We start from the raw sequence: 22,302 nt of genomic DNA, 5'->3' as shown, positions 1-22,302 counted from the left end.
AGGTTAAGATTCCAATGAGAACGCGTCACTTTCCACTTCAGCAGCAACACTCAATGGCCTGTCATCAAAAATGAAACCCGCAAAATCCGCCTAATCTGATTAGAATCGATTGGAATCACACCAAAAGTAAGCGTTACTACATGCCGCGTGCAACAAGGCCACGTTTCGGGCCCCTTGCATTTTGGATTCAGCGCCCGGTCCGTTGTGGAGCCCACTGCTCGGTTCTTGTAACGTGTAGCTGGTTTTACCGTCTCCCCGCTCATTGGCACTCACCTCCTTGCTTGTGCCGCGTTGTATTTTTTAGAAATAATTGAATGTCAAAGGACTTGGGTTTTGCGGAAGCTCTTGAGATCTTTTCACCTCGCTCCGCTGGTCTGTCTCACTGCCCTCCCCCCTCCTCCCAAAATGTACCGTCCTGCTATCACAGGCCCTATTGTCTGCGCCCGTTCTGCTTTCTACAACTGGGCTTATATTTTTTCCTCTCTCTTGCCGTCCATGCTGCTTCCTCCCCGCGGAGCGACACTTAGCTCTGCGTGTTGTGTTCTCTCTCTCTCTCTCTCTCTCTCTCTCCGGCTGTCTGTCTTTCTGTTGTCCAATTCCTCCCCTAACTTCTCACCTCGCCCTCTGCCTCTCTTCTCCCCCTTCCCCCCACTTTCACACCACTGGTGGCCCCTCAATTTTTGTGGTCTCACACTGGAGTTCACAGTTCACGGCTTGCCTCCTCTTCACTCAGCTGTAAAGTAGGGACCTTTCTTTTTGTTTTGTTTTTTGTTTCGTTTTTGTTTTTTTGTTTTTCCCAAGGAGGGATTATGCGCAAGCGTTTTTGTCCAGTCCTGCAGAGAGCATGTCACCCTTGTTATCCCGACTAATTAAAAAATGGGGTGGTGCGGCTGGTAAATATATTAGTGACTGAGCCAAATTCCAGGTCTCACTGTTACACTTGGCACCGCCTCTGGTTCCAACCAGCACCTGATATTTCGAGAAAGGAACGGAGGGGATGGAGATAGGGGAGCCAGGAAGAGATCAAAAGCGAGATATGGAACAGGTACACCACCTCTCTCAGGGAGGTAGAGTTTCACAGCTCCTTATTTCTACTCTTAAGGGTTTAACTATTTCAGAAGGTACCCGAAAGTGCAAAAGCCCACTCCTCCACGAGCTTTAATAAGATCATCAGAGGACCCCGGGGCTGCCTGTTGAGGTGCCTGCCAAGGTGTTTCATCACTGGGAGGGTTTGTCAATGTTCAGGTCTTAGCCCATCTTAACCCATTTTGAAGGCAATTTCCTGTGAGCAGAGGGATCTTGCCTCTCAAGGAACATCCCTGGGCACAAAAGGTTAGCTTGTCTGTAATTCCCCAGCAGACAATCTACCACTCCTGCTAATGAGAATCGGATGAATATTTGCCCTAGGTTTAACGGCTCAAAAATAAGACAAGAGTGAACTGCGGGAACAAGACAAAAAATAAGTGCAGGAAATGGGCAATGTTAGATAATAAGGAAAGTTTGTTGTGGGGATTAAAGAACCAAGTATTGTCAAATGTATTTCCATGTTTTATGTTTACTTAACCTTGACTGGGTAGACATGTTGAGTTTGTTGTACTACGGTAAGAGGCTTAAATTCACACAGTTTAAAAACCCGATCTTCGAGACCGCTCTGTTGAGGTCTGGCCTGCTTGGGTTGGAGCTGAGGACACAGCAGGACATAGTTAATGGAGCGCTGGCAGGTGACTGGGGAGCGTGTTTCCATTTTAGTCATTTGCTTTTTTGTGTCTGCGGTCTTTTCCCTGAACCCCAGTCCAGGAGAGTGGAGCTCCCAAGTCCTGGTCCTTACAGATGATGAATTGTGCTACAGTTAAGGTAGAAGTAGGACAACTTGATCAAAGTGTCGGGTGCCCCCTGTGATGCGGAGGTCTCCGAGAAGAAGGCGGTGAAGAAAGAGCTGTCAAAAAGTTCCCGCTGCCAAGGTGGCTGGAGATAAATGTTTACCTACCACTTAACATCTCTGCCTTCTGTAAGACTTTCAATATGTCCTAGTTAGCCTCCGCACGGAGAAGGGCTGGCTAAGGATCTGTGCAAGTGATACTGTTGTAAAAGCTGGTAGCCGCTCACCCTCCTGTTCTTCTGGGCCAAAGCATGCGAAACCCGTGTCCCCAATTTAAACCAATGAGCTGGATATCAGAGGTGTAGCACTGCAATTTGAGATAAGCACTACTTGGTTCGGCTTTGGTTTTTGTTCAGATAAAGCTGGTCTAATTAAGCTTGATTTAATCGGGATTGCTCCTAAGCACAGCACACAGCCAGAACAGATACTTTGATTTCCAAAGTAGCCCTTGGGAAGAACTTGAAGAAGAAAGAGAAGGAATAAGATGCATTTTTCAAGAGCAAAATTTGTGTAGAGTACAATGCAAGAGTTTTTTTTTTTTTTGTTTTTTTTCCTCTTCATTATTTGCACAAAATGTGTTTCTATTCTTAGTTGCCCTGTATGATTTCTCCCTTGCAGAAACAATTGCATGTTGGGTGGCTTTGTTGCTTCGGGAGCAGGGGAAAAATCCAAGCGGCTATGACTCTGCGGTAACATTGCAATATGTGGCATTTCTTCATTATTAATTATGTAGCAGTGTCAACGAGTTCTGTTCCTAAATTCAATTTGCCTGGCTGTCATCTCTCTTTGAGCACACGAGACAAACAAAAGATTGATCACTCCCCTCCCTGGGAAAGTGCTGCTTAGGTGAAAGCAGTCATCGTCTCCACTCATTTTCTAACGTTTCCAGCCATAGCCGTAGGCAGAGTCGGGGGGGGGGGACAAGATGGCTTTGCCCCAGACCGTAAACATTGGGGAAGTGCTGGTTCACTCATGTATGCGAAATAATTGATTGCCAAGTCTCCAACTCCACAATAAGTCACCCTAATGATCCCTGTTTAAAATAATGTCTGCTCTGGACAAAAATGATGAAGAGAGTTCCCCACCGACTCATTAGCAAAGCAGAGGAGAGATAGATCACCTCGATACAGGGACTTAGCTTATTTTTGAACCCGGTTTCCATTGAGCATGACTCCTATTTCGCAGTGTGGGCCCAACCCGCAGTGCCACCGGCTCTACCTCCGCCTTCGGTACATCGTGCCCGTCTCCCTTTTAGTACACGTCGCCTCAAGCACTCTGGTTTCATGGATCCGTGTTGCAGTTGGAGCGGGCGGGCCGATTGAAATGAAGGCCGGTCCTGGTGTCATTGATGGAACAATGATAGAGCGCCCGGGTATTGAGCGGCTCCACACTAAATCTTGGTAAAGAGCACTTAGCTCCCCCTGCGTTAGCCACAGAAAGAATATCTGTCAATGGCCATCAGTGGATGCTTTCATCCTTGGGTTCCACTGCCTGCATTAGCCGCTAAGCTCTCAGTGTATTCCTTCTCCTCTCCAGTCGTTCACCGCAGGGAGGGGAAGGTCTGAGTGAGGGCCCCCTACTTTAATGTTAATGCACTCTTAAATACACACATCCATATTGCAGGTCTTGTTCAGAATCTGAGCCTCCGCTCGCTTCAACGTCGGGCGATTTGAATCGGCTTGTCTGGACAGCGGCTCCGCAGCACTTTGACGTTGACGGCAGACAGACACCCCCTTCGACCTGTTTGCATGTGTGTGTTTGCGTCTTTGTTTAAATTTGTATGCGAAAGAAAAGCGCCATGCCGAAATCCATGAATATGCCATTTTTGTAACTGTTTCCTTATTCTTTGTCTCCCTGCTCTCCGACAGAGGGTGATGAAACCGGCGTGATGGACAGCCTAATGGAAGCCCTGCAGTCCGGCGCCGCCTTCCGCGATCGCCGAAAACGGACCCCACGCAACGGTAAATCGGGTGGGACGGGAATTCCAAGCAGAACTCAAAACTCCCGCAGTTTTTTGTGGCACTTCGTTCCTGCCATGGTGTAGCAACACGACAACTGCTACGTACCTTGTCCCTACGCTGCGCCTACACCGCTCCTGTCTTAATATAGTGCGCACATAAGTCTTCAGGATTCTATTAACATTTTCAGCTCTCCGGCAGTTTGAGTAAACCTCTCTCTCTCTCTCTCTCTCTCTCTCTCTCTCTCTCTCCCTCCCTCTCTTCCTCTCTCTCTCACAAACACGTGTGGTCTTCTGCGGTTTATCAGAGATTCATTGTTCTTGTGCCATTCACATGGGAGTGATCACAATATGGCCGACTGGACTGCCTCTGTTTGTTTGCCGTCTCCCCGCTAACATATTCCATTGTGTCCTGATGAGAGCCTCTTGCTCAGAGGAGCACCACCTGGTTGGGGTTGCCAAGGTCAATTGATATGCACATCGCATTTCTTTAGCGGAGCCACAGGTGCTTCTCCCCTTGGCAAAATAGAACTAAAACTGGCGACGGCTCGGAGCAAAACATGCACAAGACGTCGTACAGTGAGCAATGAAAAACCTACAAACCATATGAAGATGATTCCCAGTGGGAGGGATGTAGTCCACGCAGCTTTGTCTCTATTAACCGAACGCTACCTGCTAAATGCTTTGTCAATTTATGTGTCTGTGTCTCATTGTTCCCTGAACTAGCACACGTTTCCATGCTATTTTACATCAAACATCTGGTGAATACAGTTTTAAACACAAACAAAAACCATCGGTTACAAAACAATTTGAATCACAGTATGCCAAACCCTGCATTATTTTGTTCCCCCGAGCGAAGCACGACGACTGACCCCAAAGTGGGTCACCTAAAATTGCCATTCTCAGTGCAGTGAGTGACATTCAAAGTCTTTTCGGCGGTTTTCAGGGCGGGAATCCAGGATCCGTGTGTGGTGTTGAGATTATATACGTAGACGTTCACATTAGCTGCTCTGGGCGCCTTCCACCCGGCGGCCCATATGGTCAGCTCGGATCCATACTGAGCAGATTAGCGCGGGGCTGGTGGAGCAGCTCTTGGCACTTCATCTGGAAACAGGTGGCAACTCGTGACCAGGACAAACAAGTCGAGCCCTTTCCCACCCAGGCTGGGTCACCCAGGTCTGGGCCCCTCTCACCCAAACCTGCTCCTTTTTCGAAATGTATGCTTCCGATCACTGTGTAATTATTATGTATCATGCAACGGCATGTAAGATGGAGCACTTAAATGCACTCACACCGTAATCAAATAAAATGGCTCATGCTACTCTATAGTCATTGGAATAACAGCATTAAGTCTTGAGTAATACGGGCTCTCATATTGTGGTCACCTTTGCTAACCTGTGCTGTCCATTGAATCTGCAGTAGGCCATAATAAATCATTACTTCATTTCACTTTGATTTTGCAACAGATCTGTATTGTATGTATAATAATATATGCTGTATATATAATACTACATAATCATAGTAATGCCTAATTGTGCGTAATTTGAACATAATCTGTCAAAATACTTTTGTTTACCTGAGAGAAAAAAGGGAGCTATCCATGAAAAATGGTTATTTCAAATGTATGAAACCAATATGCATGTAAATGCTCTCCCATTGAAGCTGACACTGATCTGTCCTTAAACCTCATATTGTTTGATTGTTAATCGAAACACTTAGAGCGCAGAGCCAAAATAACAGAAAGCGTGAAATATATACATTTGAATATGAACAAGACTGAGGGTTGAAACACACACACACACACACACACACCCACACACACTTGCATGCAAATGCAAAACATATTTGCTGTCTCGTTTGCTTTCTTTTTTTCCATGAATTTGTTTAAAAGTCTCAGTGCCTACAGCTGAGTTTACACAGTTTGTCTGAATGCAAACAAGATGGAGGCGTCTGGGGTCGCAGGGAGGTGTCGTGCCAGCGTGTGTGCGGTACCGATTTTGGAATTACTCCCCTCTGACGCCCCTTTTCTCTTTTCCCTCTCTCCTCTGTCCTTTTCCTTTATGTTCATGTGTGTATCTCTATGTGTGTACGTTGTGTTTCCTCTTCCCCCCCGTTGCTGTTGCAGGTGATCAGAGTCCCTCCAGTCCAGCCTCTAGGTGGCCGGGTGCTAACTATGGTAACAGAACTCTAGGTGTGTGGATTTTCGCTAGTCCTTCTAACCCGGTCCCGGCATGGCGCTGCCACCACCACCACCCGCCACCCTCACCCCTTCTGGCTGCATAACTCGCACTCCCACTCACACGAGCCAGCATAACTCGTCACACTCAGAACCGTGCTGCCTTTTGCCGTTGCCTTTTGGCTTTAGCCCTGGATCGAGGTGCTTCCTTACGCTTCAGAAAAGCTGTGATGAACCGCTCCGGAAACGCCCGCTTTGAAGCCCTCTGCGTCTTTAAATGTTTAATGTGGTAATACGCCCGGCAACACCGGAGCAGTGTTTCCCTTTATGTGCGGAGCGTAACCAGCTTGACCTTGCTGTAGCATGGTGCCACTCGAGGCCGCCCTCGGCTTTGTAGAAAGGAAGGTCTGGTCCTACCTCTGGTATGGTGTTTATGCGTGTGTTCCGTCGTCTTCTTCGTTTCGGCGCTCAGGGCAGTGCTGTCTTTGAAAGGAGTCCTGCTTTGCAGGCTGTGTCCTGGCCTCCTCTCGCTTGTGTTGCAGTGCCTTCAGTGACTGTATTTATAATATCCTGAATGTGTGGCGACATTCATAATATGGTGAATACACTGAACTACATGAGTGAGTGAATAGTGATGTCTGACATTCCATGAAGCGGGGGGGGGGGGATATATATATATATATATATATATATGAAATAATAATGATTACTTTTTATTATTATTAATAATTATTAGAAAACAGAAAGAATTCTAATGAATATGAATGAGGGTCTCCGTTTAAGCATACCCCTGTATTGTTTTAACAATTATTTAACAAATCTTTTAATTTAATCATTTTCTGATAACAAGCCATATCTTAGAAATATATTGGGACTGGCCATCTTATGTCTGATGTGTGCGATTGTTTTAATGATAACCTTGCATTGTGTTTAATGGTGAATGGACATCAAGTGTCTATCCATTGTTTATGTTTTGCGCTTAAAGCTCCTTACATCCAAGACGCCTGTTGCTCTATTGACGGCATCTCAACAGTTCTGTGGTCTTGAATCCATTGTATTGTGGAGCAGCATTCTTTAAGCACCCATTGTGTTTTCTTTTCTAAGCACTGATGCATCACGACACTGAGAGAACTATATTCACTAGCATGTGTTTTGTACGCTGAATGTTATGTGCTTTTTTTTTTTTTCTTTTTTATGGATCCCCTCCCCCGTGGTTTATTAACCAGCTGCATTGATTCCCTCATTTTTGAGGTGAAAATCCTCTTGACATCCTGGCTTCGCAGATTGTTCCAAATGGAATCTGGAAATGAGTTCAGCAGCTGTACATCATCAGGGAAATTTGTCTCTTCTCTTTCTCACGAGAGGGCTGCAAGACCAATCTTTAGGCACACTTTGAGGGGGTGAAATCAAGAATTCACAGTCTGTGCAAAGAAACAATTAACATCTCAGACGAGACCGAATCAATGTGCGCTTTAGAAAAGAAAAGTCTGTCTGAAATGCACGCCATTGTAGGCTTCTGTTTCAAGGGCGGTGTATGTCTGGGTGGATGGACAGGATGTTTTTTGGGTTTTTTTTTAACTCCCCTAAGTTTATCAAAGCCTGTCCCACGTTTTTGGAGCGCGGGCTTTCAGGGCCAGAATTCGGTGCTCGAAAATCTTCCCTAAGTGGTGATATTCCACCGCGCGGTTTCCTGTTCCCTCCTGTTCGTCGTGTCCGTTGTAATCTCACGCTTTAAAGCTTGATTAACCTCATGTCGTCCTTAAATGGGGGAACGCACGCACCACGGGGAGTCTCTGGTAGGTGCACAAGCGTGGAAAGAGTTAATTTAAGCCCAGGCACGACGGTCTCCGTCACCCTTTAGTTGAAACTATACTAACACTTCTTACCAACACTTCTTTCTTTCTGTCTTCCTTTCTTTGCGGGAGTCGGGGCTGAGTACCGTTCTCGGCTGCCGCCAATCACAATTACACCCAATTCCACAAGCATTTCCTATTTCCTTGTCTCCATTTTGGCGCAAGATGGAAAGCTAACCCAGGAGGCCGTCATCGCGTGTTATGCAATTACGCCAGCCAGTCCTAATTCCACCGACAGAGGCGCGATGGATTGATGGGAACCAGCGGAGCCCGGCATCCATCTGCTGCGGGTCCTCTCTTATTACGAGGCAACAGACACTGTATTTCCTCTATCCTACGTTCTCATCAAATTGGCTTGACATTAGCATTACGGGGGCTCGCTTTCTTGCGGCGGTGTGAATGTCAAAATCAACCCCTGGTTTAATAAGACCAAAGAACAGCATGCATGTTTGCATCCCTCTCCGTACCCTATTCCCTTTCTGTTGAGGTGCTGTGGTACCCCAGGTCTCTGGCAGGAGATTGGTGGGTAGAGAGCAGGAGTCTCTCATACATTCTGACTTATTGATTTTTGTTTGGCGATGAAAGCAACAGGCTCAGTAGGTCTTCTCTTACTAGGGGGCATCCCAAAAGACACATCAATCAGATATCAAAGGGGATCCGAGCCAATTTTATTTGTTTACCGACTTTCCAAAGTCATTAGGAAACTTAGGTGTCTCTCGTTCCCCGCCTACTGTATTACCCTCCACCCCATCCCCCTTCTCTGCTGTTTCACCTTCACACGCCCGTCTATCAAAAGTTCCACCCCTCTGTTTTATACTTCCACGTCTCATAAGGGCCTCTTTGACATTGGCCGGAAGAAAGATCATCTTACCCCCCACCCATAAAAAAAAATAAAAATAGAGATGCAGTGATATAATGCTTGTCAGGGTTACGGGATTTCAGCCGAACCGTCTAATCCCCCCCGCAAGCCTCCCGGTTAATTCAGACGGTGAGGCCACAGAGTAGGGCCCCCTCTATGTTTAATGAAGATTAAATTACCTATTTTCTCTCATGAAATTTTAAGGCAGAAAGGGGATAAATCTGCAAAAGAGGCAAATGAAAAGGACCAGAGTGAAGAGAGGCAGACAGAGATAAAGGGTTCCTTCCCCTTGTTCTTTTATTATCCCTCCACCCCCCCAAACGCGTAATAAATGATCTTTTAATGCCTTTACTTATTACCTCCATGTTTGTTATCCGTGTGACCCTGAAGAAAGACGGGAATGTTACGCTCATCCTGGGAGCGCTTTCCTTATCTGGGGGAAGAATCACGCACTTGTTCACAAGTGATAGCGCTCGTAATACCCCCAGCAACTAATTTGCTCACACATATGTTGTACCTTGTACCAATTTCTTTACCTCTCTCTAGCTGTCTGTCCCACCCCTGGCTCTTGTTCTGCTTTACTGTGGCACATGCAATGCAAGATTCAATACATACAACGGCTACATCGTAGGGGGACTGTTATTATAGCCTTTTATTCATTTGAGGGCTCAGTCATCGGCCACCAGAAGCCGCAGGCTTCCACTTCAGGGCGTTGATAGATGTTGCTCATTGGATGACCCCACGAGCGCTCCAAGAGGAAGTGCAGCTAACATGATTTGGGGTAAGAAGGCCCAGAGGGTCTCACTGTGCTTCTAGCTGTGGCTCGCGTGGCTTAAGAGATGTGAGATATCAACAGTGGATAGGAGCAGAGCCCCTTAGAGGTGTGCTGTTTGAAACCTATCACCTGCTCCACAAAGATAAGGATATTATCAACAGCGAGAGGAAGTCGAAAGCTAAAGGCAAATGGGAGGGCGTTTCGGCATGAGAAGATTTTCAAGGGCAATGTCAAAGCTATTGTCCCTCCCATTGACCCCAAGCACCTCTCTTCAGACTTAATCCCTTGACCCTCTGGCATAAAAATCATCATGGAAATATAGATGAAGATTTTATGTACCGTCGGAGCACCCTCGGCGCATAACTAATCCGGCATTTGACATTGCCAAGAGAGGTCAGTAAAGCAAGCGGAGTGTGACATGGATCCACTTTGTAAGGATAAATCAAATCTCCATAAAAGGCGGTCTGAGTGGGTTCTCCTCTTCAGTCGAGTTCCTTACAGCGCCCTACTGTTTAGCCTCAAAAGCGACCATCTATTTCTGGTACTGGCAACTCCACCGTCAACAATGTGCTTTTTGGACCTTGCCTTTCTCCTTTGTGTCACTTTCAGCCTCTTGTGTTGAGCTAAACTCATTATGGTACATAGACTTTCTGGTTTGACTCTTTCCATCATGGACTTATACTGCAGCACTCAACACCTATGTCCAATAATGTCCATCTCTGCAGGGACAAGTTCTTATTGATGTGAAATGTACTCAGCCCACCCACCCAGTGCCCATCAATGGCCGGCTGAAAAGCATAAATCTCGACCTAACTTCTTCAATAATATCCCAGAGCTTTTTCAGGTGTTGAGCTTATTTCTTCATTCCGCGCTCTCCCCGCTATTGGCTTTCAACTATGTGGGCAGTTATGAAAGGTCACCCTAAGTGTAAATTGTCAATACTGGATCAATTTTGCAGGGCAAATATTCTTCAGAGGCCCCGGTAATGGAAGGTTTTATCTTATTTTTACCCAGTGCCCATTCACACAATAGGATTGATATCGGTCATTGTTTGATGAATTCCTAATAGACCCATAACTCTCCAAGCTTAAAACTAAAGGAATGCCTTTGAAAGCCAAATACAAGGGACGCACTCAAACAATCCCCCAGGCTGAGAAATTGACCTCATAATATTCCAGTGAAATCCCACTCGAGCTATTATGCTTAGTTTTGAGGGATGGCTAGCTTATGCTGGCTAAATTAAACCTTATTTATCGCCTATTATGAATACGGTGGGGCCAAGCGGCAGTGGAATAAATAAAGCTCGGCAGAGTAAGATGTTATTGTGTGTCCTCTTCACAGCGAGCGGTAGTGTATGAAATCCTCTGCTATTGCCCCTTGTCATAATCTTGTTATTTCCCGCTCCCCCCCCCCGACAACGAGGTCAGCTCTGATCGCAGACCGACGGTGTCCAAGCGGCTGTTTGGATTTGGAGCGTCAGCCATTATACCTGTGTCCTGCTGCCCCATGATGAAGCGGAATTTATATTTTCAGGTTGTTGTTTTTTTTTTGTTTGTTAGTTTTTTTTAATTCAGCGGGTGCTGTCATGTGTGACAAACAGAAGCACTGGGAAGTAAAGACAGATAGGGGAAAAACTAAAAATGCCTATATCCAGGGAGATATAACGACAATGTGGGTGAGTGTGAATAAGTGGGCAGGTTTAGTGATGCTGTTTTAATTGAGAGCTCAATCCTGTAATCGGCATGTGTTAAATGTCCCACTCAACATGTAAATATCAGCAAATGTAATGGTTTAGAACAAGGCAATTTGTTTATAGAAAATGCAATTTATTTGCTCCTCAGCAACTCAGCAGTTGATCATATTCTGCGGTTTCGCCCGTGTGATTATTTTAATTCACTCTCAACGGTATCACTTACTAGTTGATTTGAAAGGGTTGTTTTTCATTACTTGTTAATTAACTAAAATCCCCAATTTTTTGAGCTGCACTAATATTGACACGACATTATCTTAGTAATTTGAGCGTGTTAATTTCAAGATGACCCGCAAGGCTATGCAATAAGGCGTTTGTAGATCTAATTGGATTACGCCTCATGTTTGCTCGCCTGATCAATAACACTCCCGCAGCGATTTCAACTGTAAGGTGCTCTAAGAACTCGTACATAGTTAATTTGGAAAGTATTTACTGAGAAATCCCATCATAATTTGGTGCTTTAGACATGCTTTACCTTGAATTAATCAAGCAAATCATGAATCCAATTCAAAGTGGTTTCTTTTATAACACATATTATTGTGTAATTCACTATAATATGAATCTTTATGTACAGTATATGCATTTATACTATAATATTATGTATTTCCTTTATGCGTTAGGGTAATAACCACACAGTCAGTTTTCATCCATTCTCACCCTGTTTGTTTTTGGCTCTTATTAGCAATGATTTACCTTCCAGTTAAGTAAAGGTGACCCACACAGAAACACCTCTGTTAAATAGGAGCAGTTAGGAAAAATAAATGTTTTTTCAACTGAACCCCGGGAGCTCCATGACGTTCAAGGTCAGGGAAGGAAATGTCCATCGCACGGGAACCGAGCGGGAGAATTCAGTGATGAAATGTTAATGCGTGTATGTGGCCCCGTCTAAATTGGAAAATGAACCAATGTTACATGGTAGGACGAAGGAAAGACGCAGGGTAGACACCCCACCCTCCCCATCCAAAAAAAAAAAAAAAAAAACCCAATCCTCGGCCCTGAGCTCCCCTCCCCGTTTCCAGAGAATTGACTGTGCAATCATAATCTTCCCTCGCTCCGGCACTCCCCTTCACTCCCCCTCCAGTCGAGCGTGATTGTGCCTGACACGGCTCTATCACTAATGCTGACTGATGGCACTTTATTTATTTATCTGTTTATTTGCGTCAAGTTTATTTATTGATGGGACTCAGGGATGTGATGGCAAATTCCCATTTGCTCACATAGCGGTAGAAAAACGGGAAGGTTATGGCTGGAGTGGGGGGTATGGAACATGTGGATGGATGGATGGATGGATGGATGGATGGATGGATGGAGTTGACCTTTTTATTGAGATTCCAGCAGTCGAGATAGCTCTTCGTCTCTGGTTAATGGAAAAGTGATATGGCCCATTTAGTTACTTAGTATTAAGCCACTGGTTTAGCTGCTTCTCTTTGTCTCCCTTTCTCTCTCCGTCTTTCTCTGTTTTTCATTACATCAGCCCTTCTTTTCTTTCAACATCTATTTAGCAGGGGTCGGACGGGAGGATTTGAAAAGGGTCAAATTCCTCCCTCAACGCTGTGGCTTTTTTTTTTTTTTCTGCCGCACATTGACTCATTAAGGGCCGTACCGGTGTCAAATTGAGTTTTAGCCCGTTTACTAGTCAGCGCGCATATTTTACATCACCCCCCTGGGCATATTCCTGATGAAAGCCCACTTATTTAGATTTTCAATAATGACTCTATGTTCAGGTTTCTGAACCAATCGAACGATACGGTTAGAAACCTTCCTGAAAATGATCTCCTGGTCCCACTGACAATTACAGGAATAATTAAATATTTTTGTTAAAAGGTACTTTATTTTATGGCGCTTCTGCCTTGGAATCAGCAAATACAAAATACGGTCAGGGGTACTGTAAATTGTGTGTCCTGACCAGTAAACATGGCCAAAAGTCAATTTGACACCCGTGTGGTCCCTTTAACAGCTTGCGGCAAGAATCCACTGTCATTGACCCCAAAAATGAGAAATGTGTGGCTCTCCTGATTATTACGCGATACACATCTCCTGATTATCTATCCAAATCAATCAAATGTTAAAACTGCAAAGACCATGATCCTTTGCATGCTGAGCCTCATATGCTGTTTGTGCGGCGCATTAACAAAGATGTCCTCTTGCGTGTGATTGCGCCATAGAATGATGCAATTAGCCGGTAATGAGTGTAACTCTAATTGTTGTTTATTCTCACAATGACATATTTGCTGTAGTAAGCTACTGGGGGAACGGCCATGCTTAATTACCCACAAGCGTACAATTTGGGGTCATTAGCCTTCAAAGCCAATATCCCTGGCCAGAGGTCTGCCAGAGGGCCTCTGCTTTCATCCTGTTACCATACAATAAATGGCGTGCCATATAACTGTTGACAGATTACTGTTCAATCAACCTGAACTTGGGAGTTTGCCGTACACCTGATCTGGAATATGTCTGCTGTTTTTTCCTCCTGTTTCTGTTAGAAACTGTGACCAAATCTCCAGAGAATCTAGAAAGTTGGTGTTGAGGTTTATGAGCTGGACTTTTGAGTTTGGCAATTCGTGAACGAGTGGGACAGGCTCAGATTCAGTCTCTCCAGCCTCCTCTTCTTTTCGGGAAACGGCTTTGAAAGTGGGCGGGGTTGTGCTCCACGGCTGCGGCCGGTGGATCGTAGACCCCGGCCCTTGACAAGTGACAAGGGCCGCGGTGTCGGAACTCTAGGAACGGCTGCTCGACGCTCTCCGTACGCTCTACAACGTAATGTCAACAACACCACAGCCCCGTTTCCGTGACGGCCACTTGAATGATGGAGGGGCGGGGCTTAAGGATTCCAAACAATCCGGATGTTTTTCATTATGAAGTTTTAGGAGCAACACTCTTCTACTTCTCAGAGCAGTGTCCCTTGACTCTTTTGTTTTAACATTTCACATGTTATTGTTGTTTCGGTTGATAGCATTGTCAAAAAAATAAATGAACAACCATAAATTATTAGTAAAACGTGATTTTGTGTGAAGTAAATGCTTTCGGGTAAATTGAGCCCTGCAAGAAACTCCTTGACTTGAAGCGGAACAGTTTCACTTCTTGCTTTATAACCATCCATATGTGCTCCGGGAGAGGTGATAGGGGAGTGGGGGGAAAAAAGTAAATCATTTCCCGCTACACATGCACACAAAATAATTTGTTTGACTGATTAGGAAAGGGGAGCTTACGAGGTTTGCGCGCCACTCCAAAGCAGGGAGAGGAGTAACTCCCCGCCAGTGACTGATTGGCATCTCGGCTCTTAACGAGACAGAGATCCTCCCTGACAGAGTCGGAGGCTGGCAGTTTATTTGAATTCACCCGAAACAGTTTCACTCTGCGCCGAGGACGGGGGGGTGGTGGGTGGGGGAGATAAACATGAAGAAAACAGAACAGCTTGGTATTCATGAATTCCAGAAATTACAATGTTCCTCCCCTAAGAGATGACTAATATGTCAGGTTTAAAAATAGACGATGTGCCACAGTACAGACCCCTCCGCCCCAGTGGATGAAGATTAAAAGATGAATGTTAAAGGGTAAGGGTGTGTACAAGGGCTGCGTGGGTGCAAATGTATTTTCTTGTACACTTCTATTTGAGTTGCCAGTGTCTCCCCGTCCATACACCGTATACATGTTAAGGGACTTTTTTGGGGGGTTTTGGCTTTACCCTGTGTTTTTTTACCTTCCCGGGGTCCTGCAATCGCACTGCGGTAATGGCCGAGCCGAGCTCCACGGAGTGGTACATTTGATTGGGACCGGTGGAGTTTGCTGAGTAACCTTTCCACCCCGGGGCCAGCGGCGGCTAAGTAAAGGATGAGGCTCTCCACCACATTACCTCCACTATTATTTATTTTTTCCTCCGTCCCACTCCAGATGAGTTCCTTCCAGTAGCTCGGGTCACTGTCGCCCCAGGGCGGATTGTGGCAGATGGGAGCGTTGGTGTTCCCTGAGATTCCCTTAAGAGTGGAAAATAGATGTGTGTGTGTGTGTGTGTGTGTGTGTGTGTGTGTGTGTGTGTGTGTGTGTGTGTGTGTGTGTGTGTGTGTGTGTGTGTGTGTGTGTGTGTGCGCGGGCGGGCGGGCGGGCGGGCGGGCGGGCGGGCGGGCGGGCGGGCGGGCGGGCGTGTGTGCATGTGCGTGAGAGAGAGCGAGTGTGTAGATTATATTTGTTGAGTATATTTAAGCGTGTTTGCTGAAGCTTGGCATTCCCCTGGCCGGGCAGTGGTTAACATGGGCTCTATTTCCCAGCGTGATTCACACTGGGGAGTTGAATAAGGGAACAATAAGGTCAGCGTGAAAGTAAAGCTACAGAAATTGTGGTCTAAATCACTGTCCACTGCCGCCAGAGAACACAGGAATACTCTCTCTCTCTCTCTCTCTCTCTCTCTCTCTCTCTCTCTCTCTCTCTCTCTCTCCCCCTCTCTCAGACACACTCTCACACAGCTCTGGGAATAATGTATTTGTTATTGTGAAAATAATACTATTATCGCAATATTCCAGTATATGAGAGCACGTTAAATAATGGCGCCGCATTATCAAAGCCTCTTACAAGCGATGACTTTCTTCCGCGCTTCTCACGCTGATATTAATATGTTTACCGCCGTACTGTCAGTCTGCCTGAAGAATTGATTTTCTTTTGTCAATTGTAAAACTTTTATGGCAGTCAATGCGGCTGAAGAGGCAGGCGTTTCATCATTTTACTGGAGCCTGGGCTTTGCTGAATGGATGGTTCCTGCTTATAAACCCTGAATAATTAAATAGGGGAGTCAGTCAAGGAGAGCGGAGAGGAGGCGCAAGGTCTTGACGACTTGATGGCCGATATGACACGCCTGCGAGAGGAGAAGACGGCGGACTGATTAGCCCATGTGTCATATTGTTCCCCCACTCACTGCGTTCTACTCCACACACCCGTCTCTCTCGTTCTCACTCCCTCTCTCACATTCCGTCTTTATTCTCGCTCGCCCCTGCTGCCGTCTGCCTCGCCTCTGTGCCGCCGCATCCCGAGCCTCGCGCTCATCCGGCCCAATTTTCTCCCTTAGCAACCTCCTTTATGACTCCCCCCTAAAACACCCCGTTTTTTTCCTTTCATCCTCTCCTCCAAACATCCTGCCTCCATCCATCCTCGACAACCCCCGTGCGTCTCCAGGCAGAATTATGACTGTGCGGAGCATCGGCTCGGTGGCGCCAAACTCCGCTCTCTCCATCCGCATCATCCATTTATGGAGAGTATCCCCTTTTGCGGAGAGAGCCGTCCTCCTATATCCACTAATGATATGGGTCTCCGTGACCCTTGCATTTGCACTGTAATATAAGACGTTCTCATTAGCCGGAGGATTGGGCTCCCTGGTGTCCATTACATTAATTGCTACACATCTCCGCCTGTTGTAACCCATTACCATACGGCCACGGCTCCGTCCGGCAACATGTCAGTGTGTCAGTCAATCGCTCTGCTCAGGAGAGGGTGTGAGAGGTAATTGAACAATTCCGCCGCAAATTCAGAACTCACTCAGGTACAGGTGCGCGTTTGCACCCAGCTCCCCACCCCCACCCTCCGCCCATCCAAATATTTCGAAGGATATCATTTCACCGGTTTGTTTACGCTTTTGTTGCTTGAGCGGACGCAGATGAATGAAAAGACATTAATATTTTCACATCAAATAAATTGGAGCCCAGTGCCCTCACACCCCCCACGCCATCCCTCTCTTGTCAGTCATCTCCCCTCGTAATGGGGAAGCAGGCCGTTGCCATAATTGCTTTGATGGTCCAGCCTGAACAAATCACTTCTGGGCATAAAGAGAGGCCTTGGAGATGGCAGCGAGAGAGAAAAGGTGGGAATGAATTAAAGCACTTTGCGTTCCTCTGGGGCATGTGGCCCAGATTTTTCTTCAAAGAAGAAAATATAGGCACTGGAAGAGGAGGGTGGTGGTGGCGGTGGTGGTGGCGGTGGGCGGGGGTGTCACTACTTTAGGAATAAATGTAGCAATAAATGCAATAATGCACGTCCAGCCTGTATCACTCCAAAATGGAGAGCTCTTTCAGGATATAGACAATGGCATTGACATATTTAACTGGCAGGTGGAGAAAGGGGGATTTCACTGGAAGTAATCTGATTTTGAACGGGGCTCCTATCAATGGGAGTACCTCTGGTCAGGCCTTTTGTGCGGGAACAAAAGTTTGGCCCCTTGGAAGGAAAGCTTAGAATGTTTCAGACGAGCCGGGTGAATAGACCATGTGAATGTCCTCAGGCCCTCGCCGCGGAGGAGCGTAGCCGTCGGACTCGGCCGCGCTCAGATGAGGAGAAGCCCCTGCAACCGTCGGCCTCTTCTGGCTCTTTTCCTCTCTTGCCCTCTCCTCATTGTCCCTCCGCCTTGCACCAATCAGCTTTGAGTTCACTTTGAAATAGAAGAATGGGTGTTGTGACATATAGTCGGTCCACAAAAGAACCCCGCAACTTTTTGTCCCCGGCAGTCAGCGGCGAGGTGGAAAGGACGGGAACTCGAGAACTCAAAATGTTGTTTTATCTGTGTTCTTTGAATGGGTTGACTCTATTATGCTGTTATAACCTGAGCTCATCAGACGGACTCTAACTCTAACTCTATTGAAGAGGTCTCATACTATATCATTGCCCGTAGGGGACCAGGATTGACGATTCAGGGGTAAAATGGCCGATCGAGGTTGTTGGCGGGTGAGGGAACGTCATAGGGCGTTGAAAGTGCAACCGGTCCTACGACTGCTGTGCTGCAAAGAGCGAGCTCTCTTTTGTCCGCCATCCCCTCGAACCTCACGGTGTCACAGGTCACTGACAGCGCCCCGTGGATTTCTTGAGCCCCATTCTATGGTATAGGCCCCCCCCCCCCCCCGATTCTGGATAAGGCCCGCCCTTCTTTAGTTCCACCCCAAACCCAATGTGCTGGCTTTCCTTCAAGGCACATCCCACCTGTCCAACCTTCCTCCCTCCCCCCTCGAAACAAATCTCTGACCCCCTTTTGGGAGAATATGGCTTTTGTGTGTGGCTGACAGTGCGTTACAATTCTTTGGAATTGCAGGTGCAGCTCTCTTGAGAAAGGGGAGATGGAATCACTGGTCCAAAAAAAAAAGTTCAAAATGTTCATTGACATTAGGGAGACAATACAGATAACTTGCACTTTGTGTGGAGGAGTGACGGTGGACTCAGAAGCCTCACTGGTTAGATAGTGTGGGTGTGTGATTGTTAAAAAAATAAAATAAAAGGGTTTAAAAGAAAGGTGGCGAAGGCGTCTTTTCACGGCAGAAATAGAATTTAGACAGAAGGCGACGTCAAGGAAACAAACTCCTCCTTTAAAGGACATCTTTTCGCGTCCGTCAGGGCTATCGTTTCCGGATCCGTCTATCAGGAAGTACATGTTATAATTGCTTTTCATATTAATCATTTTGCCGCTTTTCTTTATGGTCGACAGGAGAGCATTTCCCCTTGTCAACCTGATTTAAGCGCACGTTCCTTTCGTCGCCGTCATTTGAAGAATATACCGTGAGAGGAAGGGGGCTGGATCTATCCGCTCACAGCAACAAAGCCGAAGCGTTATCAGCGCCGGCAAACTCATTAAGGAGTCTGCGGAACTTGTTACACGCCACGGACCGCGCGCCAAACCGTGCGTCTCGCGGAACTGTCAAAGGAGTGAAATTCTGCCCACCCACCATTCATAATTAACCCCTCCTTCATAATTCAGATGTGTTCCTCGCCGTTTGGTGATATGACATTATTTTGCAGCGGCTGAACAGACGTGACGGTCCCAGTGCACGGCCACGTGTGTCTGCTTGACATACTTTCATACGGCTGGAGCTCCGCCCCGGCCACAGGCAGACAAAGACGGGCTGTCGTCCCCTTATTTTTAAAGATGCTGAGTTTTATTATATATGCTTATGCTATATATAGAGTATCCGTGCTTCACATGAACCGAACTGAACTCTTAAGTAAGGGCACGCATTGCCGGGTTTCCGTTGATAGTAAATATGCCACACCTACTTAGAAATTTTAATTCTACAAAAAATAAGGAGCCACACCCCACCCATTTTGTCAAAATCTGACATCTTGTAACATACCATAATCACTATAATTACATGTAATAACATTGAGTAACGTGCATCCCTTTGGTCTGAGACGCCTTCTTTTTCTTAAACCTTTGAAGGCTAATTTGCTATCGCACGTGGTTTAAAATGACGAAATGCGTGTCATTTGGACATCGCACAGAGATGGATTGGAAGATAGGAAATCGTTTTGCACACGTTTGTTTCTGAGCCGCTCACGAGCGTCTAAGTGTCGGGAACAGGGTCGACCGAGGAGGAAAGAGAAGAAGGAAGGAAGGAGCGGTGGAGGAGAGAGAAAGAGAGAGAGAGAGAGAGAGAGAGAGCATCCCGCTGCCAAAGCAGCACTCCATAACTTGTCCAGTCCTGAAGGATGTGACATATTTCTCCAGTCTTTGTTGGCCATTTTAATCAGCTTACATACGTCCCAGATGGAAATTGAATTTGTCTGGATGAGAGAGAGATACTAGTGGCTCTACAACAGACTCTTGTGTGTGTGTGTGTGTGTGTGTGTGTGTGTGTGTGTGTGTGTGTGTGTGTGTGTGTGTGTGTGTGTGTGTGTGTCTGTGTGTGTGTGTGTGTGTGTGTGTGTGTCTGTGTGTGTGTGTGTGTGTGTGTCCGCAATACCTTGCACCCAAGCCAGCCGGTTCATAACAGCAATGAACTATGTTTCTGCCATACATCATTGTCAATGCAGCTCACCTCTGTGGTGCCAGCTTATTTAAGGGCCAAGACCTAGACTCTGGGATCACAAAAGACCCCCACTCCTCTTTTCTACCCGTTTGCCCTCTGGCATTTGTGTGTGTGTGCGTGTGGGTGCGTGTGTGTGTGCGTGCGTGCGCGTCCCGCAAATGCACATCAAGATAAATGTCTACCCTGCCATTTTTGTTTGGTTGGTGTGTGTGTGCAAAGTGTGGCGGTTTGGCGGGAGTACATTTTCCTGTCACTTTCTATGGACGGGCTGAAAGGGTGCTTTGCATCTCCGCGTCGCACTTGTCAGCCCACTTCCCAAAAACATCCTCCGCATTAGTTTGCTGCTACCGGGCTATTTCCACCAGGTGAGGATTGCATTTAGCGTCGCCTCGGCGCAACCCCAACCTGACAGAGGTGCGCTCCATCACGCCGCCCGTCCGCCGGGGAAGGCCTGCATCCTGTCTGCCAGCGCTCCTCCCCCCCCCCCCCCCCCCGGGAGACTTTCATTCTTCAACAGATCGTCATTTTCTGGATACAATCTTTTTTCTTTTGTTATTTGGAGTCCCTGCAATCTTTTTTTTCTGCAGCCGTGATTGATCGCAAATATCACACAGAATTTTCTTGCGCTCGCGCCCGCACCCGCGGATCTCCGAATGGAAAATGATTTGGACGGCTTTGAATTCCAGAGAGAAAAGCGGCAACGTTTATTCACATGACTTCTTTCAGCCTCCTCTTTCTTTATTTTTATTTCATTTTTTTTTTCCTAAAATGCACCCTTGTCCTGGCCTTTGTTTGCGAAAAGTCACACACTTAAAAAAAAAAAAAACAGAGCGCAGGCTGAAGGATAAACTAGCGGGTTTGGGAGGAAAGCGGCACATGGGGTGGAGGGTACAAGCGCCCTGAACGCTTTCTCCCAAATTACCCCATGCAGTGTCTCCTCTTTTTAGGTCAATCCATTTAAATGGAGGGGTTGGGGGGTTTTGGGTGGTGGTGGTGGGGGTTATGAAGCATTCTTGATTCAGATGCAAATAGGGCAGTTATCAGCAGCCAGGACCTGATGAATAATGGCTTGTACAAAACACACGGCCCCGCAAGAGGAAATGAAAGAGAGCCTCTTTTCTGCTTGGCTGATTTCATTATAGACACTATTATTGGCTTAGAATGGCAACATCTATTATCTGGAATCAGAATATGACCATTTTTTTTTGGTGGGGGGGTCGAGACGCGGACACTCCTTTCATTAGTGTCAAAAGCTCATCAAATGAGTATCGCTGTCTCGGATAGGCCAGTGTGAAGATTTTTGGGGCGTTTTGGTCAGAGGCACGATCCTGAGGCGCGATACCGAAATCAAAACACTTTGTGAAAATGGGCTTTATGAAAGAAAGTCTGGAGGCCACCAGCCTGGCGCGACAGTATTCGACAGCTTCCAGACGCGGCCATAAAGTTCACGTTTTCCTGAGCGGAACTCCCACCCAGGTCGTCCCCTGAAAATTGTATGATTTTAGGTAAAACCTGCACAATTAAAATAATAATGATAATATTATTCTTTTCTTCTATTCTATATTATTATTCTATTCTATTCTCTTTTCAGCGCTTGCATATAATGATATACTGTATAGGGGCAAGTAGAAAAGAGTGTGCACGAAGATCCGACCGGAGAAGTGGGCGTGGTCATCAACACGCCCACTGGCTCAATGTGAATTGTGTGTTTTCAGGGGTGTGTGCGTGTGTGTGGCTGTCGCTTCCTGTACGCGACTCTGCTGCGCGTCCCCGTGCCTCGCCGTTACCCTCTTGGAGGAAACGAAAAAAGCACCGTGCATAACAGGGACGGTAACTCAGATGGCCCCTCACCCCCCGGTAGGGTTTCAAAATGTGGTCGACCTACCGCAACCATAACGTCAGGAAAGGAAACATTTAACATTCATCATTTCTGTTTGTATTGTATTTAATTTATTTTCCTCCTTTCAAAATCTCTCTCAAAGCCCCCCCTCCCTGTTCTGGGTCGTGGAGACGTGAAGGGAATCCTGAATCCCGAATCCTGAAGTGGCGTCTCGCTCTCGTTGATTGCGGCACACCTCCCTCCCAAGTCTAATCCCAAATTTCATCCCGATCGCTATCTCTCCCGGAAAATATTGTGTCGGCCGGCGAGGTGGCAGAGGGATAAAGGGGATGACAATATCTGCGGCTGCCGCGGCGTCGGGCGGAGACGCACTCATGGCCGGGGCCCCGTGCATGTAGCAAAGTAAAGCAAATTGGTTCCGCTTTCAATGAAATGCGGCGTT

The 22,302-nt window shown here is 46.6% G+C and overlaps 1 protein-coding gene across 1 annotated transcript in view; it reads left to right on the top strand.

Moving 5' to 3' along the window:
* The window catches only part of diaph2 (diaphanous-related formin 2), a 436,878-nt gene that overhangs the window by 387,108 nt on the left and 27,468 nt on the right, over nucleotides 1-22,302 (top strand). Inside the window, exons 28-29 of the mRNA XM_080007732.1 lie at nucleotides 3,748-3,840; nucleotides 5,962-6,012. Of these exons, the coding sequence (XP_079863858.1) occupies nucleotides 3,748-3,840; nucleotides 5,962-6,012 (144 nt within the window). The remainder of the gene's footprint in view (nucleotides 1-3,747; nucleotides 3,841-5,961; nucleotides 6,013-22,302) is intronic.

This window comes from Zeus faber (assembly GCF_960531495.2).
Source record: "Zeus faber genome assembly, chromosome: 10".
Taxonomy (NCBI): Eukaryota; Metazoa; Chordata; class Actinopteri; order Zeiformes; family Zeidae; genus Zeus; species Zeus faber.
The sequence above is the reverse complement of the archived record's forward strand: the minus strand, read 5'-3'. Positions and strand labels throughout refer to the sequence as shown.